This window comes from Eumetopias jubatus, unplaced genomic scaffold (genome assembly GCF_037043125.1).
Source record: "Eumetopias jubatus isolate StellerSeaLion01/CBP00866 unplaced genomic scaffold, mEumJub1_p1.0 scaffold_9, whole genome shotgun sequence".
NCBI classification, from domain to species: Eukaryota; Metazoa; Chordata; class Mammalia; order Carnivora; family Otariidae; genus Eumetopias; species Eumetopias jubatus.
In genome coordinates, this window is record NW_028274815.1 from 91873392 (window position 1) to 91899844 (window position 26453).

At 46.6% G+C, this 26453-nt stretch overlaps 3 protein-coding genes across 3 annotated transcripts; 1 reads left to right on the plus strand and 2 right to left on the minus strand.

Moving 5' to 3' along the window:
* Positions 1–2698: 2698 nt before the first annotated feature.
* On the minus strand, positions 2699–5814 carry LOC114224489 (cystatin-9-like). The gene is made up of 3 exons (XM_088026634.1): positions 5551–5814; positions 3691–3804; positions 2699–2788 (listed from the first exon to the last, which is right to left on the minus strand). Exons 1-3 carry the CDS (start codon positions 5812–5814, stop codon positions 2699–2701), a joined length of 468 nt encoding a protein of 155 aa, XP_087882760.1.
* A 2823-nt stretch (positions 5815–8637) lies between these two features.
* Positions 8638–11773, plus strand: LOC114224527 (cystatin-9-like). The gene is made up of 3 exons (XM_028123759.2): positions 8638–8865; positions 10664–10777; positions 11684–11773. The coding sequence occupies exons 1-3, from the start codon at positions 8638–8640 to the stop codon at positions 11771–11773; spliced, it is 432 nt and encodes a 143-aa protein (XP_027979560.2).
* A 3927-nt stretch (positions 11774–15700) lies between these two features.
* On the minus strand, positions 15701–24682 carry LOC114224541 (cystatin-13-like). Its single transcript, XM_028123777.1, has 3 exons — positions 24455–24682; positions 19752–19865; positions 15701–15784 (listed from the first exon to the last, which is right to left on the minus strand). The coding sequence occupies exons 1-3, from the start codon at positions 24680–24682 to the stop codon at positions 15701–15703; spliced, it is 426 nt and encodes a 141-aa protein (XP_027979578.1).
* Between the last annotated feature and the right edge of the window lie 1771 nt (positions 24683–26453).

The window sequence follows — 26453 nt, forward strand, 5'->3', positions numbered from 1 at the left end:
ATTATCCCAAATAGCACCCTTTGGTGAAAGCATGGAGGATGCTATCCCAGGGTGGCATCTGGGCAATTGGCGTGTAGATGGCTAAGAGCAGGGCCAAGGCTGCAGGACTGGCATGTGGCAGAGTTGGGCCAGCTCTCTCAATTCCAGTCCAGGGCCCCCAGCCAGCTCCCTGGGGCTCCCTGGAGACCAAGGGGAATGCATCACAGTTGGCCAGTGCTATATGGTCCCCAGGGTTCTCAGTGGCTTCACACAAGGAAATGGCCTTTGTCACCCATCGCCTAGGGTAGAGAGGGTCAGCCAGAGAGTGGGAGCCTGGGTCCCTCTAAACTTGACCCTGTCCTCACCTCCGATGGGTGAATCCCACCTGTGTTCTCTCCCCGTGGTCTGATGCCTAGGGAGAGAGGGTGTGCTCAAACATGAGGAGTATTGTGAGCCTGAACAGGGCTTCTGCCATGGCCACACTCATCCTTTGACCAGAGCCTTGAAGGCTGCAGACATCTGGCTCTACCTGCCAGCCCTGCTCACTGAGGCAGGATGGCTCCAGGCAGCCCATTCCCAGTGCTTTCTCAAGCTCACTCCACAGCCCTGGCCTGGGTCCCCTTCCCTGGATACTAGGATTTCTTTCCTCTCCTGATCCCAAGAAGGCAGCTTAGACTTACTCAACAAACCTACTCTGAAAAGAGGAGAAGTGGGCGGGGTCTCCGGAGCCAGGCAGAGGTGGACACTGTAAGAGAGGAAAGGTTTCCCCACAGTACATGATCCTCAATCCTACATCTGTTACAAAGTTGGAGCACATGGAGCATGGATTCACTGTCAGGCCCTGGAGCCAGAGTCTCTGGGGGGTGGGGAGAACTATTAACAAAGCCCCACAAGTGTGGTCTGAAGCAGGATTTAGCAAGTCTCTGCCAGGAGCCATGACCTGATGCCTCCTTTGTGGGCTCTGAACACACAAGAGACTGTCTCCCGGAGCTACCTGATAGGACTTGAGTAGAATTAGTGCAGTGGCTATGGAAAATACATGGGGATCACAGTGGGTAAAGAGCCCCCTTTATGCTTCTTCTGCAGATTGAGGCTTGACTCAGGACAGTCCAGTGTGGGGTAGACAGGAGGTTGGTTGGTGGGAGAGTCTTCAAGAAAAATGTACTAAAGTTTGCAACCAGATGGGAAGGCTGTGGGAGAAGAACACAGTTGTGTCCATTCTGAGTGATGTTCAGCTGGCAGCAAGGAAGCCCACTGTCAGGCTTTCCCCATGGCTCTGCCTGGGAGATCATACATTCCTGGGAAGCCCATCCAGGTCTCTAAAGAGGATGAACCCTGAAGATATCTAATACAACATGTGTACTGCGAGTCCCCAGGGAGACCCTTATATGTGGACTGGAAGGTACAGGTAGTTCATTTGGGAAATGATCACAGGGGGCGCACTGAGGGGAAGGGAAGCAAAGAAGGGAGACAGTCAACATGGCTGTTGTTATGGGTCACTGTCCTGCTGGACTATGTGAGAACCCTGTGGATCTTGTCTCTGACCTGCATCTGTGGTGATGGAACTCTAAGCCTTTTCCTGGTGCAGCTCTATGTGGGGATGGAGTGTTGTCCTTGGGCCTACCTTTCCCCACTGAGGTGTGCCTACTCTGCAGATGGGGTACCACTTGTACAGAGAAAGCCCTGAGTAGAACTTAGAGGAGAATAGGACCTTTCAGTGAAGTGGAGAGTGTCAGGTACTGGGTAGTCCACCTGTATGAGCACTGGAGGGACAGCTAGTTGTGGGAGGGGAGCCACAGCTCCAAGACCAAATGCAGACCCTGCTTATTTTTGTAAATAGTCTTACTAGAACACAACACTCATATTTGGGTTTACATTGTTTATGGAACTTTCAAAGCAAAGTTGGGGATCTGAGAACAACGCCATATAGCCCACAAAGGCCAAAACAGTTTCACTTTATGTACAGAAAAAGTTTGCCAATCCTCTTTTAGGGGATTCAGGCTGAGTCTCATAGCATCTGGGAGAGCAGTGCCTTTCAAATGGTAAGTGTCCATGGGTCTCCTGGGAATTCAAGAAAATGCAGCTTCCTTGTGCAAAGGTGGGGAGACACTAATGGAACATTTCTGAGGCTCAAGGACTTGCTGCTGTTGGTGGTGGCTGGACCACTCTGTGGGTGGAGGCTACAGATGCTCCCACATCCTCACAGCTGTGTGGACCACGGAATGGATGTGAGCAAGCCCCCAAGACCCAGAGATGGGGGCCTCATGTGTCCTGAGGGCCTGAGGGCCTGTCTGGGTCCACCTTGCAGTTTGGGTTCTCTGCCAGGTCATGGGCATTGCACCTTTGGGGACAAAAGTGATTCCTCATGAGCCGCAAGACAGCGGCTCAGAAGTACCTTGTGCTTCCAGGCTGTGACACCTGGACTGGCTCCAGAGGTCCAAGAGGGAAGAGAACCCACCACCATGGGTCCACCCTACTGCTGTGCTGGGATCAGTCCTTCACCTGTGCAGCGCCTCTGGAACCATGCCACACAAAGCTTCTTGAAATGCAGATATTTAATGATATATTCTACATGAAAAAATTGGACAGTGAGGAATCTCCACAATGCCTGGAAGTGAGACCCGGACACTTGCAAGAGAACAACCTGGTATTGTCACCTACATAGAAATGCTGATGTCCAGAAGAAGAACAGCTAGAGGCCAGGTGGGGATGGCCTCAATCAAAGGAAGCGCTCCAAGCAGGTCTTGTTCAGGAGTTCAAACTTTGTTCTCCAGGGCTCAGTGCTGATGGTGAAGAAGCAGGTGATGGTCTGAGGGAACAAGCACAAGAATGGAAGGTGGGTAGAGAATACTGGAAAACAGTGGCTCCAGCTTTAAATACGGCACACATCCCAACCACCCACCCCAAGGTGAGCAGCTAGGGTTGCAGGCTGTGGTCCTCTGATGTACCCCCATCCAAGGTCTTCATATTCTGGACCTAGGACCTTGTCCTGAACTCAGGGGCACCTGTGTTATACTCCTTACCTTGGCTTGTGGTCTCCAGGGGAACACTCAGGTTGACTCAATGTGACCCATGCCCCTAGTGCAGCATTGGGGTGCTCTTTACCAGTGAGTGCTAATTCAGAGGAGCCTCTGGTCAAGGTGGGCTTGCCCCAGAGCTAGGGTTCACATTGACATTTTCCCTTGTACCAGGAGCTGGTAGTTCACTGGGACCCAGGTCAGGACATAGGAGAAAGGGCAGTAAGCCCTTCCTTAACCTCCACCCCTTCAGACTGTTGACAGAACCAAGGGGAACTCCAAAATAGTCAGTGAGGCAAAGGTGCTGTAGGCCACCTTAACATGCTCCTATTCCTGGAGGTCAGGAAGGGAAGTGGATAAAGCTCAGAGAAGAGAATCCTGTCTCAGCCCCAGGAGACCTGGACCCTCATGGCCAGGAGCAATCTGATACCAGTGTGGCCCAGGGCACAGGCAGCTAGAATGGGGTGAGTGGGCAGACTTGGTTCCCAGATTTGCCAGGAGCCTACAAGGGGAACTTGGGGCTGGCTGGCCCAGTTGGGCTCCTACTGCAGCACCAGCAGTGGACATGGCAGTGCCTACAGCTCCCCCACTCATCTGTGTCCCTAGGAATGGCACTGTCATCTGCTTCACCTCCACATCTGTCCCAAGCTGCATCCTCAGCTGTGTGACCCAAGGGATCTGCTGTGTGTCTTACATTGTTCAGCTCTGGGCTTTCTTGAAAGGGACAGTTTTCAATGTCTTCATCAAATTTCCCACATTCAGTTCTGCAAAGCTTTATCTCCATGGAGAATGTCAGGATGTCTTCTATCTGTGGTACATGGAGATGTTACAGTCTCAACCCACCTCTTGGTTCGCTTAAACAAGTACTAGTTTAGACCCATGCAGTGTGGGGAGAGCCCCAAACACTCCTCCACACAGGGAGCTGCCTCTGGGCCTTGGTCAGCTTGCTGGGGGTAAAGCCAAGCTTGGGGAATTCAGAGCAAAGAGGCCTGAGGTTGTTGTTGAGGCCAGAGATAGATATCGGCTGAGTCACACACCAGTCATATATCACACCTTGCAGCATCATGTCCCCAGATACATGAGGGAAACCCAGCCTGACTTCCATCATGCTTCTGAAGCTACAACACATTCTCAGGAGACAGGTGCCAAGTGCCTGGGAAGGTGTTGGCTCTGCAAGAGTTTTGCTGAGTAATGTCAGCCCCAGAGTAGGAGATTCATTTATGACTCCACTGGCACACCTTTCACCTGCCCGAGAACAAGAAAATGTCCTGCATGTTGCTGGAACACTGAGCACATGAGCACACACACACACACACACACACACACACACACACACACATGCCAACTATGGCTTCTGGATACCTCTTGTCCTATTACAAAGTGCAGCTGGAATTTTCTATACTCTTCTCCACTCTGTCTACTTTATTCCAACCCATATCCCCCACTCCACCCTTCATTACTCCCCACACCCTAACTCAGTGTGAGTGCAGATCTAGGAGCCCAGAGCAGAACTCAGAGAGAGCTTAGGCAGCAGAACCAGCAGGGATATGACCCAGCAGTGTTCACAGAGGCTGGAGCTCTCTGCAGGGTGGAGCTCCCACTGCCCTTCCCTCAGGGTCTCGGAGCAGAGGTCCAGAGGGAGAGAAAGGAATGGCCCAGGCCCTAACACGTGCACACATGCACACACACTCACAGACATACACTCAGATACACATATACACTTTCACACACTCACACCTACACACTCACACTTGCACACATACTAACACAACCTCACTCACCCACTAACACACACTCACTCACATCCACATGTACATACAAACACACACAAAGAGACACACTCACTCAACTCACACTTTCACATATGCACACATACTCATTGACACAATCATACCTAAACCCTCTCACCCCCCAAACACACATGGCCGTATATGCTCCTGATGCAGCCCACGTGAAAACAGCACTCGTGGCTGCATTCTGTAGACACTCCATTATAAGCACAATGCTCTAGGATATTGAGAACCATGGTCTGGGGAGAGAATAGAATAGCACCCATCCCCGTAGGTGGAGACCACAGGGAGGAGCCCAGAGAAGAGGCCCTGAAGTCACAGAGGCTGCTCTGGATGAGGGAGAATCCTTACTGCCCTGATCCTCAAGCCCTTCTCCCTCCCTCTCTCTCAGTGTCTGCTCTCTGTTTTCTAATCATCTCCTTGTATTTGTTCCTTAGAATATTCCCTTAACGGATCTCATCTGTGGATCTTTTCCTTAGCTAGGATTTTTATCACCTCATAGTTTATATTTTGAGGTCATTCATCATTAATGTTATAAAATGATGAAGATTGAAAATATACCTTATATGAGAGTAGATGTTGTCCGAGGTATTTAAATTTCCAAATTTTTTATTTTATAAAACTGAATCTAACTGGACAGGTTGTACTTTCCCTGTTTTATGGACTTCAGATGGTGAACAAGATCCCTCAATAAGACCCCTCCTCCCACAACCCTGACTTTATAGCAAGTGCAGGTCATCAGGCAGGAAGATGTGGTCACCTACCTGTTCCTTCCAGGAATTCAGGATGCGCACCAGCCTGTAGGCCTTCGTGTCATTGCTCTGTAGGTTGAATATGTGTAAGGCATACTCCACAGTGGCAGGGAAGTGATGTTCTATGTCCCTTTGCTCATCACTGTCCCCCTTCTCCTGGGAACTCCAGCTGTAAGTCACCAGGAGTTGGGAACTTAGTAGTAGCAGGAGCAAGGCCCAGGGCAGAGCCCACCTGAACTGCCAGTGCAGCATGGTTGCAGGAATCTGGGCACCCATGGTCTTTGCCTTCCCAGCTCAGGCTCCTACCTGAGCCTCCTTGGGCATTGGTCCAGTATAATAGCTTCAGAACCACTCCTCCTCTGGATATCCTCCCTGCTATCATACTCCCTTCCCACACGTCACCCTGCCTCCCCATTCCAAGCTGCATAATTGCCTCCTATCCAGAGACAGGAACAAGCCCAGGCAGGGTGGGTTGGAAAGAACCAGCAATGGGAGGGAGGGGTCCCCTGTAGCTGAGTCCCTGCCACAACATCCCTCTCAGCTCCTCGCTGGGCAGAGATATTATTTGGATGCCCCAGAATCAGAGGCTGAAACAAGGACACAAGAGCAAGAGGTGGAAGTGGAAGGTGACCCCAGGACATAGCAGTAGGGGGAGGGCCACTGAGATAAGGACAGAGCCAAAAAGGACAAGTGATCAAGAGCCAAATCTGGGGGAGACAGAGGCAACCTGCACAGAGAAAATGGGTTTCTTTGGAAGAAAGAAGCACTGAGGCCTTGATGACTACAAATGTCCGTGTCCCCCTCAGCTCCCCACCCCCCCTTGAGTAGTAGAGCAGAGAAGGCTCACTGGTTCCTGGGCTGATGCCAGGCCAGGAGAATTCAGGGTCCTGGAACCAGAAGCTTCCAGCTGAGCTCATTGCATCTCCCTTTGCACTTCTTGGCCCCTGGATGTGCTGCCATGTGCTCAGCCTGGGGCCTGGCTGGATGATGTAAGCACATGCTCTCCAAAGGTGTTGCAGCAGGGGTGAGCCTTGACACACACTGGGCCTATAGATCCCTTTGTAGGAGTTTGTTCTAGAAGAGGGAGGGTGGAGTGAGGGAGAAACAGACACAGAACAAAGCCAGTGAGCTCCCAGGGATGGCTGAGTTGTGACCATTAGGTGAGCATCAGTGCCCTCTCGTGGTGAAGGTCCTCAAGCCTCAGTGGACACAATTCCTGTGTGCAGAGTCTGGGTTCTAGAGAGGGGCCCTCACAGCCTCCATCTAGAGCAGCAGATGGGGCTCTGGAAGGACTAAAGAGCACATCTTTCCAAACGAGGCTTCAGCTCTGTGCTTGTGAAAGGCTTCAGCATTTGTCTGCCACTACTTGTGAACTCAGGGGGACCAGAATGCCCTGAAAGGCCTGTGGACACCCAGAGCCCTGGGCCTTTCCCCAGCCAGAATTCTGACCCAGTCAGTCAGGCAGGCCTGGAAAGTTTGCATCTTCACCTCCTCCCAGGGACTTCACCTGCTCCCAGGGGATGCTGATGGTCCTAGTCTCTGGACCACATGTTGAGGAGCACAGTTCAGAGTGAGTCCCTGAAGGTGGGGGTGGGGGATGCAGCTAAATCACCAGGAGAAGTCACTCAAGTGTAAGGCAAGGTCTGGGGCTGGGGATGGTGTGTGGGGGTCACACTGGATCAGGGAAGGGGTCAGAACTCCATGCCTGGTGTAGGGTTTGCAGACCCCCAGGCATCAGTGACCAGATGGCCCTATAGACAGAGAGAAGGCTGCTTTGAAGCTGACAGCCTGTCCTCACTGCACAAAGGTCCTCAGAGCTGGTGCCCTTCCCAGGAATGGGGCCTCTCAAAACTCATTGTCACCCTTAATCAATGCCCAAGAATTGATTGATTCATGTTTTTCTATTTTCAGTTATTGTGATAAGTGTTGTATTGTGTATTTCTTTTCTATGTATTTATTTTTGTGCCTGATTATTCCTTCTTTGTAAGCAAAGTTTCCAGGTATTAAATTGCTTCTTCTATATTGTTTCACTTAAGAATTTTGAATTCACATTGTATAAATGTCCAATGTAAATGTTCTTAAAAATTGTTTTCAATTCTTAAATTTATGATGATTCTCTCTACATTGGCTTCTCCAGACACTAAACAATTGCTTTATCTTCTGATAAGTCCCAATCTCAATCACTCCCCTTTCCAAAAATGCTCTGTACCTGTTCACCCATCCTGGAAGCCCCTCTAGCCTTGAAACAGGTCACTTGGTGTTATTTTCCCCCTTCAAAATTATCCTATAGCTTTATGCTGCCATATATGTTTCTATGTAATGGAGGTATTCTTATTTTCTTCAGGAATGTGGGAGGATAATACTGAGGCTCCCACACAAGGCAGGGACTTTAGGCAGCTGAGATAGGTCCCTGTGTGCATCACTGGACAGTCCCCCTCCCAACCCTGGGCTCCCACCCCTGTACTCTCCCAACATGATATCATCCCAAGAGTCAGTGAACTAGTCCGCTCCACTACTCAAGGGGGCTGCGACCCAAGAGGGACAGAGTCACCTGGACCTGTCAAGTCTTCAAGACCTCTGGTCCTTCTGATGCATATGCATTTTCTCTAGGGAGGTTGCTTTCCATGTCCCACAAGGCTGACTCTTGGCAATTCATCCTTTTCAGCTCTGTTCTTATCTCAGTGGCCCTCACCCTACTGTTGTGTCCTGGAGTCACTTTCCACTTCTACCTCTTAGTCTTGTGTCCTTGTTTTAGCCTCTGATACTGGGGCCTCCAAATGATATATCTCACCAGTGGGGCGGTGATGGAGGGGTTGTGGCTGGGACTCAGCTACAGGGGACCCCTCCCACACATTGCTGGTTCTTACCAACCCACACTGCCTGGGACTGGTCCTCTCCCTTGGAGTGCAGGCACATTTTGCAGATTTGGATGGAGAAGGCAGAGTAACAGATTGAAGGAACAGAGTGTAATAACAGAGAGGAGGCCTGGACTCAAGAGTTATTTTGGAGCCAGTGAATTGGAACAATGCCCAAGGGATACTTGGGTAGGAGCCTGAACTGGGAAGGGCAAAGGCCATGTGTGCCCAGACCCCTGCAATCATGACACATTGGCAGTGCAGGTGGGCCCTGCCCTGGGCCATGCTCCTGCTTCTCTTAGGTTTCCAGCTCCTGGTTACTCACAGATGGAATTCCCAAGAGGAGAAAGACAGTGACACGGAAAGTCATTTCCCTGCCACTGTGGAATATGCCTTACACATATTCAACCTGCAGAGCAAGGATATGAAGGCCTACAGACTGGTGCGCATCCTGAATTTCTGGAAGGAGCAGGTAGGTAACCACATTTTTTGACATAATGACCTGCACTTGCTATAGTCAAGGCCAGGGATCTTGTTCACCATCTAAGTCCATAAAATACAGTGAAAATACAACTGTCCAGTTAGTGTTAGTTTTATAAAAGAAATAATTTGGAAATTAAACACCTTAGTCAGGGTCCATTCACATGTAGGACATATTTTCAATCTTCATCATTTTATGACATTATTTAATGACTAATACTTCAAAATCTGGACTATGAGGTGATAAAGATCCTGAGTAAGAAAAGGCCCAAAGAAGAGATCAGCTGGGGAAATATTCTAAGAAAACAAATACAAAAAGATCATTAGCAAACAGAGGAACAGACATAGAGAGAGGTGGCTTGAGAATTCGGGGAGTGAGGATTCTTCCTCATCCGGAGCAGAGCTTCTTCTCTGGTATCCTCCCTACAGTCTCCACCTAAGGGAATAAATGTTACTCTACACTCTTTCCAGAGCATTGTCCTTGTAATGGGAGTGTCTACAGAATGCATCCAGGAATGCTGTTTTCACATGGGCTACATCAGGAGCGGGTCTAGTCATGTGTGTATAGGTAGGTGTGTGTAAGTATGTGTGTGTGTGTGTGTGTGTGTGTGTGTGTATAGGTGTGTGTGTAAAGGTGAGTATGAGTAGTTATGAGTGGGTATATGTCCATGAATGAGTGTGTGTATGAGTGTGTTTGAGTGTATCAGTGAGTGTGAGAGTGTATATTGTAAGTATGAGGTTTTGAGTGAGTGTGTGTCTGTGAGTGGGTGTGGGTGTAGGTGAATATGTGTGTCAGTGAGCATGTATAGTATTGTGAAAGTGTGAGCACATGTGTAAGCACATGTGTTTTATGTGTTAATGCGAATGTGTCTGTGTGTGTAGGTGTGGGTGTGAGTGTGAGTGTGTCAGTGAGCATGTGTATGTGTGTGTTTGAGTGTGTGTATGTATGTCCTAGTATGTATGTGTGAGTGTGCTTGTGTTGGGGGCCCAGGGCATTCCTCTCTGCCTTTGGACCTCTGCCCTGAGAGCCTGAGGAAAGGACAGTGGGAGCTCCACCCTGCATGGAACTCCAGCCTCTGTGAACACTGCTGGGCCAGGTCCCATCTGGTTCTGCTGCCTAAGCTCTCTCAGGCTGGACCTTTGCTCTGGGCTCCCTAGATATGCACTCACACTGAGTTTAGGGTGGAGTAGTGGAGAGTGGAGTACGGGTATGGATGGAATGAAGTAGAATGGAGTGGAGAAGAGTACAAAAAATTTTAGAAGGCACTTTGTAGTAGGACAAGAGGTATCATTGTTTGTGTGCATGTGTGCACATGTGAGTGTTCCAGCAGCACTGCAGGGCATCTTCCTGTTCTCAGGCAGGTGAAAGGTGTCACAATGGGGCTATAGAAGAGTCTCCCACTCTGGGGCTGACATTACTCAGCAAAATTTTGCAGAGCAAATACCTTCCTAAGCACTCAGCACCTAACCCTGGGGAGTGCTGTTGTAGCTTCAGAAGCATGCTGGAAGTCAGGCTGGGTCTCCCTGGGGCACTTGTGGACTTGGGGCTTTAGGGTGTGATGTATGAATGATGTGTGCCCAGGCCTGCATCTACCCTGGGTCTCACAGCAAATGAGGGCCTCTTTGCTTGAATTCCCCAAGCTTGGCTTTACCCCCAGCAAGCTGTTCCAGGTCCAGCTCCCTATGGGGAGGAGTGTTTGGGACTCTCCCTACACTGCATGGATCTACACTAGCAGCTCTTAATGGAACCAAGACAGGTGTTCCCACTGTAATGTCTCCATGTACCACAGATAGAAGACGACCTGGCGTTCTCCATGGAGCTGGAGCTTCGCAGAACCGAACATGGGAAATTTGATGAAGACATTGACAACTGTCCCTTTCAAGAAAGCTCAGAGCTGAACAATGTAAGACACACAGCAGATCCCTCAGGTCACAGAGCTGAGGATGCAGCTTGGGACAGACATGGAGGTGAAGCAGATGACAGTGCCATTCCTAGGGACACAGACGAGTGAGGGAACTGCAGGCCCTAACTTGCTCACTGCTGGTGCTGCAGTAGGAGCCCAGCCAGACAGGGACAGGCCATCCTCAGGATGCATTGTAGCCCCTGGTCAATCTGGGAACTAACTCTGCCCACTCACCTCATTCCAACTGCCTGGCCCCCAGGCCATACCAGTATCAGATTGCTCCTGGCCATGAGGGTCCAGGTCTCCTGAGGCTGAGACAGGATGCCCCTTCTCTGAGCTTTATCCACCTCTCTTCCTGGCATTAAGGAGAAGGAGCATGTTGGGGTGGACAACATCACCTTTGCCCCTGTGGCTCTTTTGAGGTTTTGTTGGCTCTGTTGAGGGTCTGAGGTTATAAGGGTTGAGGAGCAGCCCACTGCCCTCCCTCTCATGCCCTGACCTGGGTCCCACTGATTTATAAGCTGTTGCTCCAGGGAAAAAGGTCAAGGTGAACCCCAACTCTGGGCCACTCCGCCTAGGGTGAGGGGTTCCTCTGAGTGAGATAGCACCCCATGGGAGAAAGCACCCCAATGCTGTACTAGGGCATGGGTCACGCTGGGTCAGCCTAAGTGTTGCCCTGGAAACCACAGGGCTAAGGATGAGGAATTGGCACAGAAGCCCCTGAGGTCAGGACAAGGTCCCAGGTCCAAAACAAGGAGGATTCAGGTGGGGCTGCACCTGAGGGCCACAGCCTGCATCCCCAGGTGCTTAGCCCAGGATGGGTGGTTGGGATATGTGCTGTGTTCAGAGTTGGATTGTTTCCCACTACTCTCCAGCCACCCTCCATCCCTGTGCTAGTCCCCTCAGACTTTCAACTGCTTCTTCACCATTAGTACTGTGCCCTGGGGAACACCCTTCTATCTCCTGTACAAGACCTGCTTGGAGGGCTTCCACTGAATGATACCATACCTTGCCTGGCTCTGACTGTTCTCCTGGATCCACTGTTTCTCTATAGGTGTCTCTTCAGTGGCTGTGCAACACCAGGCTCTGTTTGTTCTCTTGCAAGTGTCTGGGTCTCACTCCCAGGCATTATGGAAATTCTTCATTGTCCATTTCCATCCTGTAGAATAGATCACTAAACATTAGCATTTCAAGAAGCTTTGTGTAGCATTGGTTCCAGACAGAGGGGCTGGGTAAGTGAAGGACTCATCCTAATAGGGAAGTCAGGTGGGCCCAGGATGGGTTCTCTTCCCTCTCAGACTTCCGGGGTCATCTTCCAGGTGGCCCAACCTGGAAGCCCAGGTGCTTCTCTTTCTGGGCTCACAGAGGTACAATGACCATGACCCAGCAGGGGACACAGAATGCAAGATAGACCCAGACAAGCCCTCAGGCCCTCAGGACACATGTGGCCCTTGTCTTGGGAATCTTCTAAAAGAGGACTTGGGAATCTTCTAAAAGAGGACATGGCAAAATTTTTCTGTAAGTAAATGTAACTATTTTGGCCTTTTCAGGCCATATGGCCTGTTCTCAAATCCCTAATGTTGCCTTGAAAGTACCATAGACAATACTAATACAAATAAGAGTGTTGTGTTCCAGTCAGACTATATTTACACATACAGGCAGGGGCAGTGCTTGATCCTGGGGCCATGGTTCCCTTCTTCCAACCAGCCATCCCTCCAGTGTCCATGTAGTTGGACTACCCAGTACCTAACGCTTCCCATTCCTCCTCAAGATCTGCATCTCCCCCAAGTTCTGCTCAGGGCTTTCTCTGTGCAAGTGGCACTCCATCTGCAGAGTCAGCACACCTCATTGGAGAGAGGTAGGACTCAAGGACAACACTCCAACCCCAGGTAGGATGGCGACAGGCTCCCAGCTCCACAGAGGTTGTCAGAGGGAAGATCCACAGGGTTCTCATACATTCCAGTAGGACAAAACCCATGGCTGCTCAGTGGCCCATAACAACAGCCGCATTGACTTTCTCCCTCCTCTGTCTCCCTTCCCCTCTGTGCCTCTGTGACCATCTCCCAAATGAACCACCTGCACCCCCCAATTTGCATCTCAGGGTCTCCTTGGGGACTTAACAGCAGACATGTGGTGTTAGATATCTTTAGGGCTCATCCTCCATAGAGACCTGGATGGGCTTCCCAGGATTCCAGGCAGAGCCATGGGGAGACCCTAGGGGGGGGGATCCTCCCTGCCAGCCGAGCATCACTAAGCATGGACATAGCTGTGCTCTTGTCCCAAGCCATCCTGCCTGGTCCCAGACTTCAAGAGATTTCTGAAGACTCTCCCACCAACCACCCTCCTGTCTACTCCCACACTGGTCTGTCCTGAGTTGTGCCTTAATCAGCAGAAGGAAGCATAAAGGGGGCTCTCTATCCACTGTGATCCCAGCATGTTTTCCATAGTCAACCCCACTAATTCTAGTGAAGTCCCACCAAGTAGCTCCAGGAAAGGGTCTCCTGTGTGTTCAGCCCAATGGTGGGGGGACCTTTCCTGGCCCTTTTGTGGGCTCACCTTACTTCCTGGGGCTGGGGAAGCAGAGCCCACAAAGCAGGTATCAAATCATGGCACCTGGTAAGGACTCAGTAAATCCTGCCTCAGATCATACTTGTGGGGATTTGTTAATGGTTCCACCCCTCCCCCTTCCCATGGAAATCTACAGAAAGTTGGGGTTTTAGGGGCACCTGGGTGGCTCAGTCGGTTAAGTGTCTGCTTTTGGCTCAGGTCCCAGGGTCCCAGATCCCAGGGTCCCAGGATCAAGCCCCATTTTGGGCTCCCTGCTCAGTGGGGAACCTGCTTCTCCCTCTGCCTGCAGCTCCCCCTGCTTGTTATATTTCTCTCTCTCCCCCACCCACACACAAATAAATAAATAAAATCTTTAAAAAATAAAAAAAAGGAGAAAAAGAAAGTGGGGTTTTGTCCCAGTTCCCACTGTGTCCACAGGGCCCTGAGGATGAGTACAAGTTTCAGGTGCCCCAGTTTTGTAACAGGTGTAAGACTGAGGGACCAGTTCTTGCGGGAAGGCCCTTCTCCCTTGCCCTGTCCATCCTTGTTGGCTTGGGGTGGTCCTGCCTGCTTCTTTTCTGGAGTTTGTTGTTGAAGGAACAGGAAAGCAGGTTTCTGGATACTCAGTGTCACCCTGAGGTAGGTCCCTGGGCAAAGCCCTGCCAGAGGCAGAGGCAAAAGCAGGGGATTGCTAGAAACACAGACCATCTACCTGGCCAGGTCCCAATTTCCAGAGAGGAAAAGAGGTCCAGCTAGTGGCTCAATCTCAGGAGAGCTCACTCTTCCCCTAAAATGTGAATCTTGTGTTGACTCTGCTGCCCTAGTACTGGCCTGTTAGCCTCAGTCTCTGGGTCAAGGCCTGCAACTGGGAAAATAACTATGCTGGTTATCAAATGCTCTACCATGTTCTGCTCTGCAGCCACTTCCTCATCTGTCAGGAGACAGTGGACACTTCCCTCAAATTTCCCAAGGTGTCAGAGTCACGATATAGCCTGGGCTCAATAAATACAGGACTGAACACAAAGTAACAACGAAGTGGAAAACTTGGGACAGCCTTGATGGATGCCCAGGCCTCTCCCATGGAGGCCAGAGGAAGGAGGAAAGGGTCTGGGACCTGGGGTAGTCAGAGCTGGTAGGTGACGTACACGGAGAGCTACCCCAGGAGCCTGCAGTCTTTGCCCTGTGAATGAGCCTCAGCATGACCCCACACATTTCAGAGTGGTCCCATCAGGGGTAGCCAGCCTCCAAGATGGCATCCACTGATCCTCATCTCCTGGTCATCATACTCTTGTACAGTCCCCTCCCACACTGAGCCAGAGCTAACCTGGGGGACGATTAACACAAGGAAGAGGTGATGGTGTCTGACATCCGAAGCTAAGTCACAAAGGGCAGTGGGGCTTCCATCTCAGTCTCTCAGAACATTCTATCTGGAGGAAGCCATACCAAGCACCCAGCAGCTCTGTGGAGAGGCCCACATGGAGAACAGAGTTCTCCTGTCAATGGCCAACACCAACTTGCAGTCATAAGTATGAGCCACCTGGGAAGTGGATTCTCCAGAGCCAAACAAACCCTCAGATGAGGGCAATGTAGTCAACGTCTGAGTGTAACCTCAACAGACAATGACATCTGGAACCACCCCACAAAGCCACCCTCAGATCCCTGACCCACAGACACCATAAGAGATTTAAATTGCTTAAGCCATTAAGGGCAGAGTGATTAGTCATGCAGCATTAGATAACTAATATATCCCACGGTGCACACACGCACACACGTTCATGCACAAAGCAGCCTACTATCCATGAGCCATCAATCACCCTTACATTGTTTCTGCTTCATTTCAAAACGAAAAGTACACTGCAAATCTACAAATAATCCAACTATCTTCCAGTTGGATCAGTTGTCTGAAACTGTTTCTAAGCCAATGGGCTGTGTCTTCCCTGGAGTCCTAGGCAGGGAGATTTCTGTGGAAATCCATGGAAAGAACACTCTCAAGGCAGCCAGACCCCTCAGAATCTTGCAGAAACAACCCATCAGTTCGAAACAGTTGAGGACTGCGTCCTCCAGTTAGTTCTCCAGAAACAGCTGCCAGTGAAAAGTAATTTGTGCTCAGAGTTCAGTGAGATAAGGAAACAGGTTTACACTCTCTTCCATCTACTGGTAGCAGATTGTCCTGCTAGTAGATGAGTGAGTCACCTAGAAGAGGCTGACCAACACTGTAAAAAGGCATCATGTTCTCAGTTTCAGCCCCTGAAGGGCACACAACAAAGCAAAAAGGCCACAGAAATGAAGTCAGTGGGTCAGCTTATTTAAATGTTTTGCAGGTGTATTTGCTTCTTTAAAATGGAAGTGAAAACAGTCGAACATGCTAGAAGATAATTAGACCTCTTCGCATTGTTTCTTCAGCATAGTGAACTCAAATTCCCAAGGTTTGGTTGCAACAATAAATGTGCAAAGAAACACCTAAAAGAGACAAAAAGAATAATCAGTTTGTAAGAAAGAAAAATGAAAAACAAACAGAAGTTTCTATTTCTGGGTGCTGGGATTTGGCTTCAGGGTGGCTAAAGGCAGCCTGAGCCAGTCTTGCCCCTGCAGTCCCTGGCACTGTTAGACCTGAGACCGGATGGCAGGGGAGCCAGCCTCACTCACCAGGATGGACCCTTGCCAATTCACCTCTTTGTGATCTGAAGCCATCATGGATAGCAGGAGCCCAGAAACTGGTTATTCTCAGAAATCCTCATCTCCAGCTCTGGCCCTCATCCAGCCACGCTGACTCGCCTGCAGCCTACTGAGACTGCATGCTGCCTGAAGGGCCCAGTGAGTCCTTCCCAGAAGAGGTAGGAATAGTACAGAGTCCTGCATGTCTTGGTGGGGCAGGTCAAGGTCTGGCCAGAGACAAGAAGCAAAATTTGTAGCCAGGGAACTGAGGGGACACATAGAGCTCTTTCCCAGGGCCTGCAGAATGAGCGAGAGTTTCAGACTGCTGGTGTGGGATGAGTTCACTTGTATCCCTCCTCTCACTCCTAAAATTTTTATTCAGTTAGAATAAAAATATAAATGAGGAATATCTCTACTACATCAATGGAAACATGAATGGCAACATCAAACAGAATTGAAGTTGTATAAGATACAAATACTGAGGGATCAGCTTGAGGAAGAAAATAAGACCAAGCTACCAGCAATCCAGACAGGCCATTGGAGAACTAAGGCCAGTCCAGATATTCATCCTGGCTGGAGGGGCATCTGGGACGGGTTCAGCTGTTTCTTGGCAGTAGTAGGAAGGGGAGGGAGTGGGCTTATCAGAGCGTCAACTAATTGCTTAACTTCTGGATCAGCCAAAGTAGACAGGAAAAAATCAGGAAACAGAGGAATTAAAAACCCAATTATCAGGATCAATCCTAGAGGACATATATTAAAAATCTTTAAGAAGTGAAAAACTACTGAGTAATTCAACTTCCAGGAACTTTGCCTACAAGGAAACAAAAATCACATAAATAGAAATAAAGAAGAATATTTATTAAAGCACTGTTCATAATAGCTAAAAGTTAGGAAAACTTAACCAATTCTCAGGGATCAGTTAAGTAAAATGTGGAACACAAGTAAATGAAATCACAGTTTCACTATATAATGCTCTCAAATAATTTTACAATTTTAGAAATCCTTACACTTTATTATTAAATGAAAATCTAGGTTATAGAACAGTATACAGTATGATCCCAACTACATAAAAATACAAATATGAAATATAGAAAAGCTAGTATAAATAACGATATATTGACAGTGGTAAACTTTACATAAGGGTATTTATAGTTGATTTTAAGTGACTTTTGAAAGTTCCAAATTTTCCACACGAAATGAATCAGGCTAATAACTATTTAAAATCATATCAAGTTTTAAATTTATATTCCAAGGAGCTCAGATGTTTGCCTTTTCTTCTTTTCTAAATCCCAATAAATAACTAAAGAAAGCAGATAAGGTCAAAAAAAAAAAAAAAGAAAGCAGAGAAGGTCAAATCTATAGGAGCTCTGAAATGGGAAGGGACGCCATGCAAGGACAGAGACAGAGAAGATTCTCCTCGTGATAAGAAGTGGATGCAATCAAGGTGACAAAGTCTACTGAATGCCAGATGCTCTATGTAGAAGATGAAAGCATAAGAGAAAACCAAGAGAAAGAACTGCCTCAAAACCCCAGAAACCTTGAAGTCATCCTCAGCTCTTCTCCTCTAACTCTCCATGGCCAATCTATCAGCAAATTTCAACCAAGCCTTTCAAAGACATCCAGAACTGAGTACCTCCACCAACCCAAACAGCATCATCTCTCATTTGAGCTAGTCCATTAGACTCCTAACAGACTCCTGTTGATCTTGCTGTCTCCACCCCCTGCCCCCATGCTGGCTTTTCTCCATGTGTTTCTCCATGTCTGCATTCCTTCTATTTTTACCTGGAGTGTCTTGAAAGACCAATGACTTCAATGGGCTATGCCAATGAGCACACTTGCTCTATAGCTTCCACTGTCTGTGTCAATAGGCGTTCTGCCCTGTGACTTCTATAGATCTCATCAATGGGCACCCTCTGGCTTGCAGTTGAGTTTGGCCAAGGGGAGACAGACAGGAAGTGGGAAGCTGAGGAGTTGAGGTTAGGGGTTTCCAGTGACTTGACTGTGGCTCCTGACAGGGGCCCTCTGGTTGCTCCAGGGGGAAAAAAAAAAGACATTAAAAAGCAAGGCCTGGAAGTGAAAACGTGGATGATTACTAGGGATATTAAAATATTTCAACCTTACTAGAAATCAGGGAGCAACCAAGTGAAATGGTGGGGAGATCACCTTTCACATACATCAGAATGAAAACATTTAAGATTCAACCCCAAGGGCTGAGGGAAAATGAACAACTGTGCACACCACGGAAGGAGGGTGTGCTGGTTCAACCAATTTAGAGAGTAAAACGGAGATTGCAAGTCACGTGTGGTGGTCCCACCAGCGCTGAAGCCGCACGTGTGGCTAAATGGTAGACCCACTCCCCAGGGCACCCCAGAGGAGAGCCCCGAATCTGCTCAGTCTGCATGCACCCTGTCACTGCTACATTATGGTTAAAAGTGAAATTTTAAGATGACCACAAATAGCAAGATGGTTAAATATGACATAATACAGCCATATAAGAGCTTAATATGCAGTAATAAAAACAATTTTGCCTGATTTATATACATATTAAATGGCCCAAGAAATCATTTGGCATAATTAAATACTAACAGATTGTACCAACATAATAAATCTCAAAACATATTGTTGAGTGGAAAACAAGAGGAAGTTCCAAAATGTATGTATATTTTGAAAAACACACAAAACTCTGCAGACACAGATTAATTTTTTTTAATGGGTAGGGACACTTCTCAACAATTTGAGTGTTTATCTTAGAGAGAGGGGAGTGGAATGTGTATTTAACATTTTACTGGTTGAAATAAGCATTTTAAATTAATGTAATAAAATGACAACAGTTATAAAATCAAGCATATGGGTATTTGATATATCATTCTTAGTATCTACCAGAATTTTTAAAATGTTACTTAATTGAAAACTAGTTCCAGTAACTTATAGCTTACTCTCTAGATGTAGCCATCCACTTGTATTTGGTGTTCTGCTGTGGTGCCTACTATTCATTAGAATATGAAGATGTATTTTATTTGCACATGTCTGAGCAATTTTCAGGAACCACTAATCTGCCATTATTTTTGCTTAGCCATGTCTCATGCCAGCTTTAGGTATATACCAAATAGGTGAAGAAAATACATAAGACACAGACATATGCATACTTGTGTACACACCTTCAACTATGAAAGAGAAAAACTAGAAGTAACTTCTATGAAAAGATCACCAAGACAAATCTGCCCAGCCAAACCCAGCCCAGCTTTGCAGAATAGTGAGAAATAGTGAATGGGTGTTGCTTTAAGCCACTAAGTGTCTATGTATGTGTTGGCAGGAGTGAGGGGTATCAGCAAAAACTGACAGAAACAGTGCTCTATGTTTAGAACCTGGCTGTCCTTGGTCCTGAATATGATCAGACTATGGTTTAAAAAGGAAACTAGCATTAGGAGAAGGAAGGGAAAAATGAAGGGAGGGAAAAATAGGAGGAAGAGATGAACCATGAGAGACTATGGACTCTGAGAAACAAACAGGGTTTTAGAGGGGAGGGGGGTGGGGGGATGTGTTAGCCTGGTGATGGGTATTAAGGAGGGCATGTACTGCATGGAGCACTGGGTGTTATATGCAACAATGGATCGTGGATCACTACATCAAGAACTAATGATGTATTGTACAGTGACTAACATAACATAATAAAAAAATAAAAAATAAAAATAAATAAAAATAAAAAGGAAACTAGCAGGGTTGGTCCTATCGGTTTTCTCTGTCTGGTACACAGACCTGACCGAGGCCATACCTTTTGCATTTGGGGATCCTGTTGTAATAAGCAGTTTTCATTTTCTCCTGAAATTTTCTTGCATATTGTTCGGGCAATTTTGACTTCAAGAAAGTAGTCCAAACTCTCTGTGACCTGTCAAGAAGTAATTTAAGAATTAGATATCACAGGGGCACCTGGGTGACTCAGTCGGCTAAGTGTCTGCCTTTGGCTCAGGTCATGATCCTGGGGTCTTGGGATTGAGCCCTGAATTGAGCCTTGCATCAGGCTCCCTGCTCAGCAGGGAGTCTGCTTCCCCTTCTTCCTTTGCCCCTTCCCCTCACTCGTGTTCTCTCTTTCTTTCTTTCTTAAAATAAATAAAATCCTTAAGAAAATAAAAAATAAAAATTAGATATCATAAATGAATACATGATATCAATTGTCATCTCTAATAAATAAACATGTCATTGACTGCTCAGGGCAAAGAATGTCTCCCCACCACCCTCCTTCCCTCCTATAGTTTCCTTGCCAGAAATTTTGGGGTAACTGGAGGGGGAGGAATTCCTCCCTTGATCTCTCTCCCTTTGTCTGTCTATCTCTCATCATGGTATTGAATGTTAAATAATGACAACCGTCCCCAAGATAAAGCAAGAAAACTATTCCCCAAAGAATGTTTTCCTGGGAAAGGTAATGGTTTGCTTATCGGAGCTTGGAAAATAAACAGCAGTCTATAACATCTTCATACCTAGTCACTATTGGGAGAAGAAGACATCCCAGAACTGGAATTTGCTTGGACGGTATTGCTTTTCTAACTTCCTTCCTTGGCAATTTTAGCAATCCAACCTTATTCCACATGATACACCCTCCCAAGTCCCTGACTTCAGGGCATCTTCCTCTCCCATGAAGAGCCCCCCACCAGCCCTTGTATTCCAGAGGGCCCTATGGGGAAATGGAGATGCATGATGGCAAATGGAGACTTTTATTATTTAAAAATGAGAACAAGGTAAGATTTTACAAAACTTAAGGGAGAGAATGCATTAAAGAGAATGACCAAGTTAAACACAATAACTGACCCTAGAAGAGTAAGAGATCATTTTGAAAACATAGTAAACATTTTGGACATTCTTGAGAAATTGCCTGGGCAATTGAACAAAATGGTAGTGGTTGGGAGAATTCTAAGGACGGTTTCTTGAATATCATATATACTTTAAAATTTTTCAGTTGTGTGTGTAAGCGTATATAAAGTGTCTGGAAGGACAGCCAACTGCTTCTGGGGGTGCCCTCAGGAAATGCCGAGTCAGATTGGAAATGCAAGAAATTGGGTCTTCGTTTCTATTTTTCAACTCAATGTCTTCCAGACATACTCCTAGAACATTTTTTTATGACTGGATAACAAGTTTCTCAACCTCAGCACTATTGACATTTGGGGCTGGATCAGTCTTTGTGGTAAGGGCTATTCTGGGCACTGTAGGGTGCTTAGCAGCGTCCTAGCCTCTGCCCACTAAGTGTCGGTTAGTGGCCCCCTCTGGTTGCAATCACCAAAAATCCTTCCAGGTATTGCCAAAAGTCTCCTGCCAAGCAAAATCCATGCCCACTTGGGAACCACTGCTTTATATTTGAGTAATATTTCCAAGTTAAAATTATCATAAAAACAAACTGCTCTGAATCATACTCAACAACCACCAACTGACCGCTAGCCCTAGCTTGACCCCTAATTGCCCAGAAAAGGGAAGAGGATAGGGGCCCTGGCTGCTGAGGCAGCCCTTCACAGCTTTCACAGACAAGGCTTCTGACTCTCCTGACCTTCCATGACCTCTTTCCTTTGGCTGCAACGTCCCACCACTTTACTCCATCCATATCACTCAGGCAGTAACATGTGCTCATTCAAAACAGACAGCCTGGGTTTAAATCTTGGCTCTTCTACATACTAGCTGTGTGTCCCTGGACAAAATACTAAACCTCTCTGTGCCTATTTCCTTTTCAAAGTGGAAGAAAGCAGTTCCTACATAATGAGTTGTGAGATCTGAATGAGCATATGAAAAGCAACCAGGTCTGGCACAAAGTAGACTGTATATACAGTTGACCCTTGAACGACGTGGGGCTTACAGGCACAATCAAAAATCCAAGTGGAACTTATGACTCCTCAAAAACATAACTACTAATAGCCTACTTTTGACCAGAAGCTTTACCAATAACATAAACAGCCAATTAACACATATTTTGTGTGTCATATATATTATATACCGTATTCTTGAAATAAAGTAAGCTAGAGAAAAGAAAATTTTATTAAGAAAATTATAAGGAAGAGAAAATACATAAATATAGCACTGCAGTGTATTTCTTGAAAGAAATTAGCATATAATTGGACCCACGGTGCTTATTTTTACCATCATTCACCTCGCACAAAATCTGCAGCAGAGTCTCAGTTAACTATGAACTAAAGCAGGTAGCTGCAAACTTTTTCTTTAAGGACTGGAGGGTAAATATTTTAGGCTCAGAGCACACAATCTTGTCAGTATGGCACAAAAGTAGCCCTAGACTGCACTCAAATAATGTGGGTGGCAATGTTCTAATAAAACTTTATTTATAGACATGGAAATTTAAATTTTATGTAATTTTCATGTCACAAAATATCCTTTTTTTATTTCTTGTAACTATTCTTAGTTCATGGGGCATACGAAATAAGCAGCAAGCCAGCCTGGCTGCAGGCTATAATTGTCCAGCTCCTGATAGAGAGCTTTGTACTTTTAAGTTAAATCAACCAATAAGATATAGTTGTTCTCTTTATATAGAGCCTGTGTGTGTTACTAAATTTAATCTGAATTATCACCAAGTATTTTTCTTTTTGCTTTTGTTTTGTTTTGAGTTAATTTTGTTTGGGGGGAGGGAATGTTTCATTCTTCCTTACCTTTTTCTTTAGTGTGTTTTCCAGTGGTATGTAGATGGAAGTTCAAGGAATTTTAAATACCTCTGTTCTAGACTATTTTTGAACCTGTTTCTACCTGATTCTTTTGAATTCTTACCTGCATTCAAGAGTTTACAGTGAGCTGAGAAATAAAATGTGCATTCATGAAAAAACTAGCGCACAGTACAAAATGATGTATAATTTTTGAGACATGAGAATTCGGTGTACTTTTGATTAAATAAAGCAGAACCATCTATTTTTGGAACTGAAAAAGCATAGATAAAGACAAGTCCATGAAAGTGGAATAGTTCACTATTAATTAGTTTACTACATATAAATGAGCCCCCAGGGCAGTTGATATTCATGAGGCTTTAAATTGGCCACCCAGTGATGACACACATCTAGGCCCCAGGTGTCCACTATCCAAGAAACACAAACAACATAACCAGGATCACACAAAAGAAAAGGAGGAAGCCAAGGCCCACTGAGAGTGGAGGATGACCAAGGGGCCAAATGTCCCAGCCTCATAGGGACATGAAGCTGCCAAATGAGCCTTCTCTCCTGACCCCATTAAGAAAACAGTAACCTCAGCAAATTCCTGGTGACCTGGAGGGATGGACCGCAAAGGCTGCAGGGCAGAGGGTGGAGAGGAGACAGGGCTAGTGGAGGAGGAAGAGGAGCACAAAGACTGTCCCTATACAGCATGTCACTCCAACGTTGCAGGGTAGCCCCCATTCCCCATCAACCTCTCTCTCTTCCCTTCCTTAAACTCCAGCCAGACTGGCTGAACCTCCATTCCTTCTTTGCACCTACTGATTCCTCTCTGGGGTCCCCCCAAACCACAGTCCAATCAATTTTCTTGGGAAACAACATTGATGCAATGCTCTCTTCTATGATACGGACCGTATTTCAATTCCTCCAACTACATCTTTTATAGTTTTTTTTTTTTTAATCCAAGGGATAATACAAGACCACATATTGCATTTAGTTGTCATGTTTCTTATACCTCTTTTAATCAAGAAGTTCCCTTGTTTTTTCTCCTGGTCTCTCATGACCCTGATAGTGTTAAGAGGTCTTACAGAATACCCCATAATATGGATTCGTTCCTCATGATTTCCTTCAGGGGGTGGATCTTAGACAAGCATACCATGCACAGGTGATACTATGTCTTTTCCATGACTTCACATCAGGGGCACATGATGTTAGTTTGTCCCAGTGTTGGTGACAAGCATTTGGTGAACAAGGTATTTGCCAGATTTTCTGATTATAAGGGTATGTTTTCCCTACTGTAATTAATTAATGAAAGAATCCCTGCAGCAATTTGTCCTCCACCACTCTCCCACCCAGTGGGACTCACTGATGATGTTTGCCTGAAATAGTTATTGCCATGATACCATGATGTCAGTCTTTTATATCTACAGGTAGGCGTTTTTCTGTAAAGAAGAGCCTTCCCTTCCTTTTTTCAGTGAAAGCTGGACTTGCACTTTCTTTGCCTTTTCACTGTGTTATAATTCACACCTATAATGACTCATTTGATGATATCAGCCCAAATTGTCCCAGACTTGACCCCCTCAACAGCCCTTCTTAGACCCTCACCTATGCTTTCTGATATGATTGTAATACATTTTAAGTTATTTTAATGGCTATTTTATAATAGAATAATAAAAGATAAAGTGTAACTAATTTTCCTCCAAAACCCCTAAAATAAAATTAATATATATTTGGCTAAAGGCATCTCTCAGCTGTTTTCCACTCCCTGGGGTCTGTGCCCTCTGTGGATAATGGGCCCCCTCATGACTGCATCTTGGAGAGAAAGAGAAAAGAGAACATGCTCACCAACCTGCTCCTGGGATTTCAGGACCTTTACCACCTTGAAGGTGTACTTGTCTTTGCTGGTCTTATTATACTCTTTCATGGCAAACCACAGTGCCTGCTGCACATAGACGTAACTTTCTGGGATGTCTTGGAACTTCCTCACCACCTTCGACCTGCCCCAGGTGTGGATACCTCTGAACACAAGGGTCATAGTGGCCACCAGGAACAGCAGGCTCAGGCAGAGTCTGGCCATGGTACCTCAGCCAAGTGGGTATAGGTCTTGTTCCTTCTATCCTTCCAGGACTGGGGCAGAACATGGACTGGGCTGGCCCTGCTGCTTCTGCACCCTCAGATCTTCCTGGCACTGCTAGGGACAAAAGGGGGAGAACTTCTGTTAGTTTTGTGTCATATGGTCTTCTCTTTCTCCTTCCTCAAAGAGAAGGGAAGGGAAGGGAATTGGGCAGTCACAATTCAGAGCATTTTCCCATTTTTCTGGAGGGAGTGCACTCACACTCCTTTCCTTCCTTACCAACTGACCCCTGCCTCTTTGCCTGAGAGGTTCCCACACATCCAGTGTAAGTGTCTCTCTGTATCTGGTCTCATTGCACAAGAAGGCACAAGGACCTGCAACAGAAGCACTGCCACAGGAAGAAGATGGGTCTCGAAACTCATCTTGTTTCCTCTTCAAAAAAATGTATGAAAATCCTCAGCTGAGCCTTTGGCCTCAAAACTACCCCCAGCATCTCTCCCATTTCCAGTCAGGTTCATTAGCAATCACACTGGGATCTGTTTATGGAGTATTATTGAGTCTTGTCAGGCCCTATAATAAGGATATCACATGTTTCTCTTATTTAATTATCTCCCTTGGGGCCACATAATGAGTAGTCCTTTTTACACAGGAGGAAAATAGGTCTCACAAAGAGGTCAAGTAAATGCCTCAGGCTACCTGTCAGAGTTTTACTTCATTGCCTGAAACGCACCTTCAGACCTACCTCAATCTAACAGATGAGTAAGTGTAGATCACAGCTTGTAATGTGCATTTGCTCTTGAGGAGATTCCATTCTCCTATAGAAGGTGAATCAGAATGTGTAGTTCATGAGACAGAGGCACAACAGTTAATGTGTTAAGTATAGATAATGAAGAAGCAAATAGCTTGACAGGTGTAGGGGCCAGGGGCAGGCCACATCAAGGGAGCCACCTGGGCATGAAGATTATTTTGATTTAAAAAACAATCAAAACCCAGCAGATTCAAGGAAAGTTCTTTACCTTCTCTCCTCCTCCAGCCAGCTAAAAAGAATTTAGAGGACCTGCTCCAGGAAGAGAGCTATCACCACAGACAACTACATTATGAGGTGAACATGCTATGGTAGACAGGGGGGAACCTAGTAAGGCCTGTTGGATCAAAGTCCTCTCTTTGTCTCATTGTTTCCATGGGACCAATAAGTATTTGTTTACCAAATATCAATTCTTTTCCTTTCTTCTTGAGGATTACATTTCTTCCCTTTGAAGTCCCAGACCCCATTCTCCTTTTCCTTAGTTCAGAATGACTTATATACAGTTTGCCTGACTGTCTTTGGAATTTCCATGTCTGTGTGGATTCCCCATATGTATGAAATTACATTTGATTTTTCTCCTGTTAATCTGTTGCATGTCAATTTGATTCTTAGTCTGGCTAGAAGGTCCTTGAAGGGGACAGGAAATTTTTCCTCCCCAACAGAGACAAAGGCAGAATCCAAAGGTTGTGTTCACCACAGACTAGTAGTAAGTATAGTTTGCCTAAGTTGAGCAAGGAATGTGGCAGCAGAACCTAACGACACCTGATATCCATCAGACACGAACTACACATGAGATACATGGAGCACAGAATATTCATAAGGTCTTATGTCAGCCAACCAGGGATGATGCCATCATGGCCCCATGTGTCCTCACCCCAGGAACCACCAACCAAATCCTCAACATGTCCAGCTGTGCCAGGCAGACTTACCTGTGTCTCTCCTCAGGGCCAGTGGGTGTTTCCGACATGT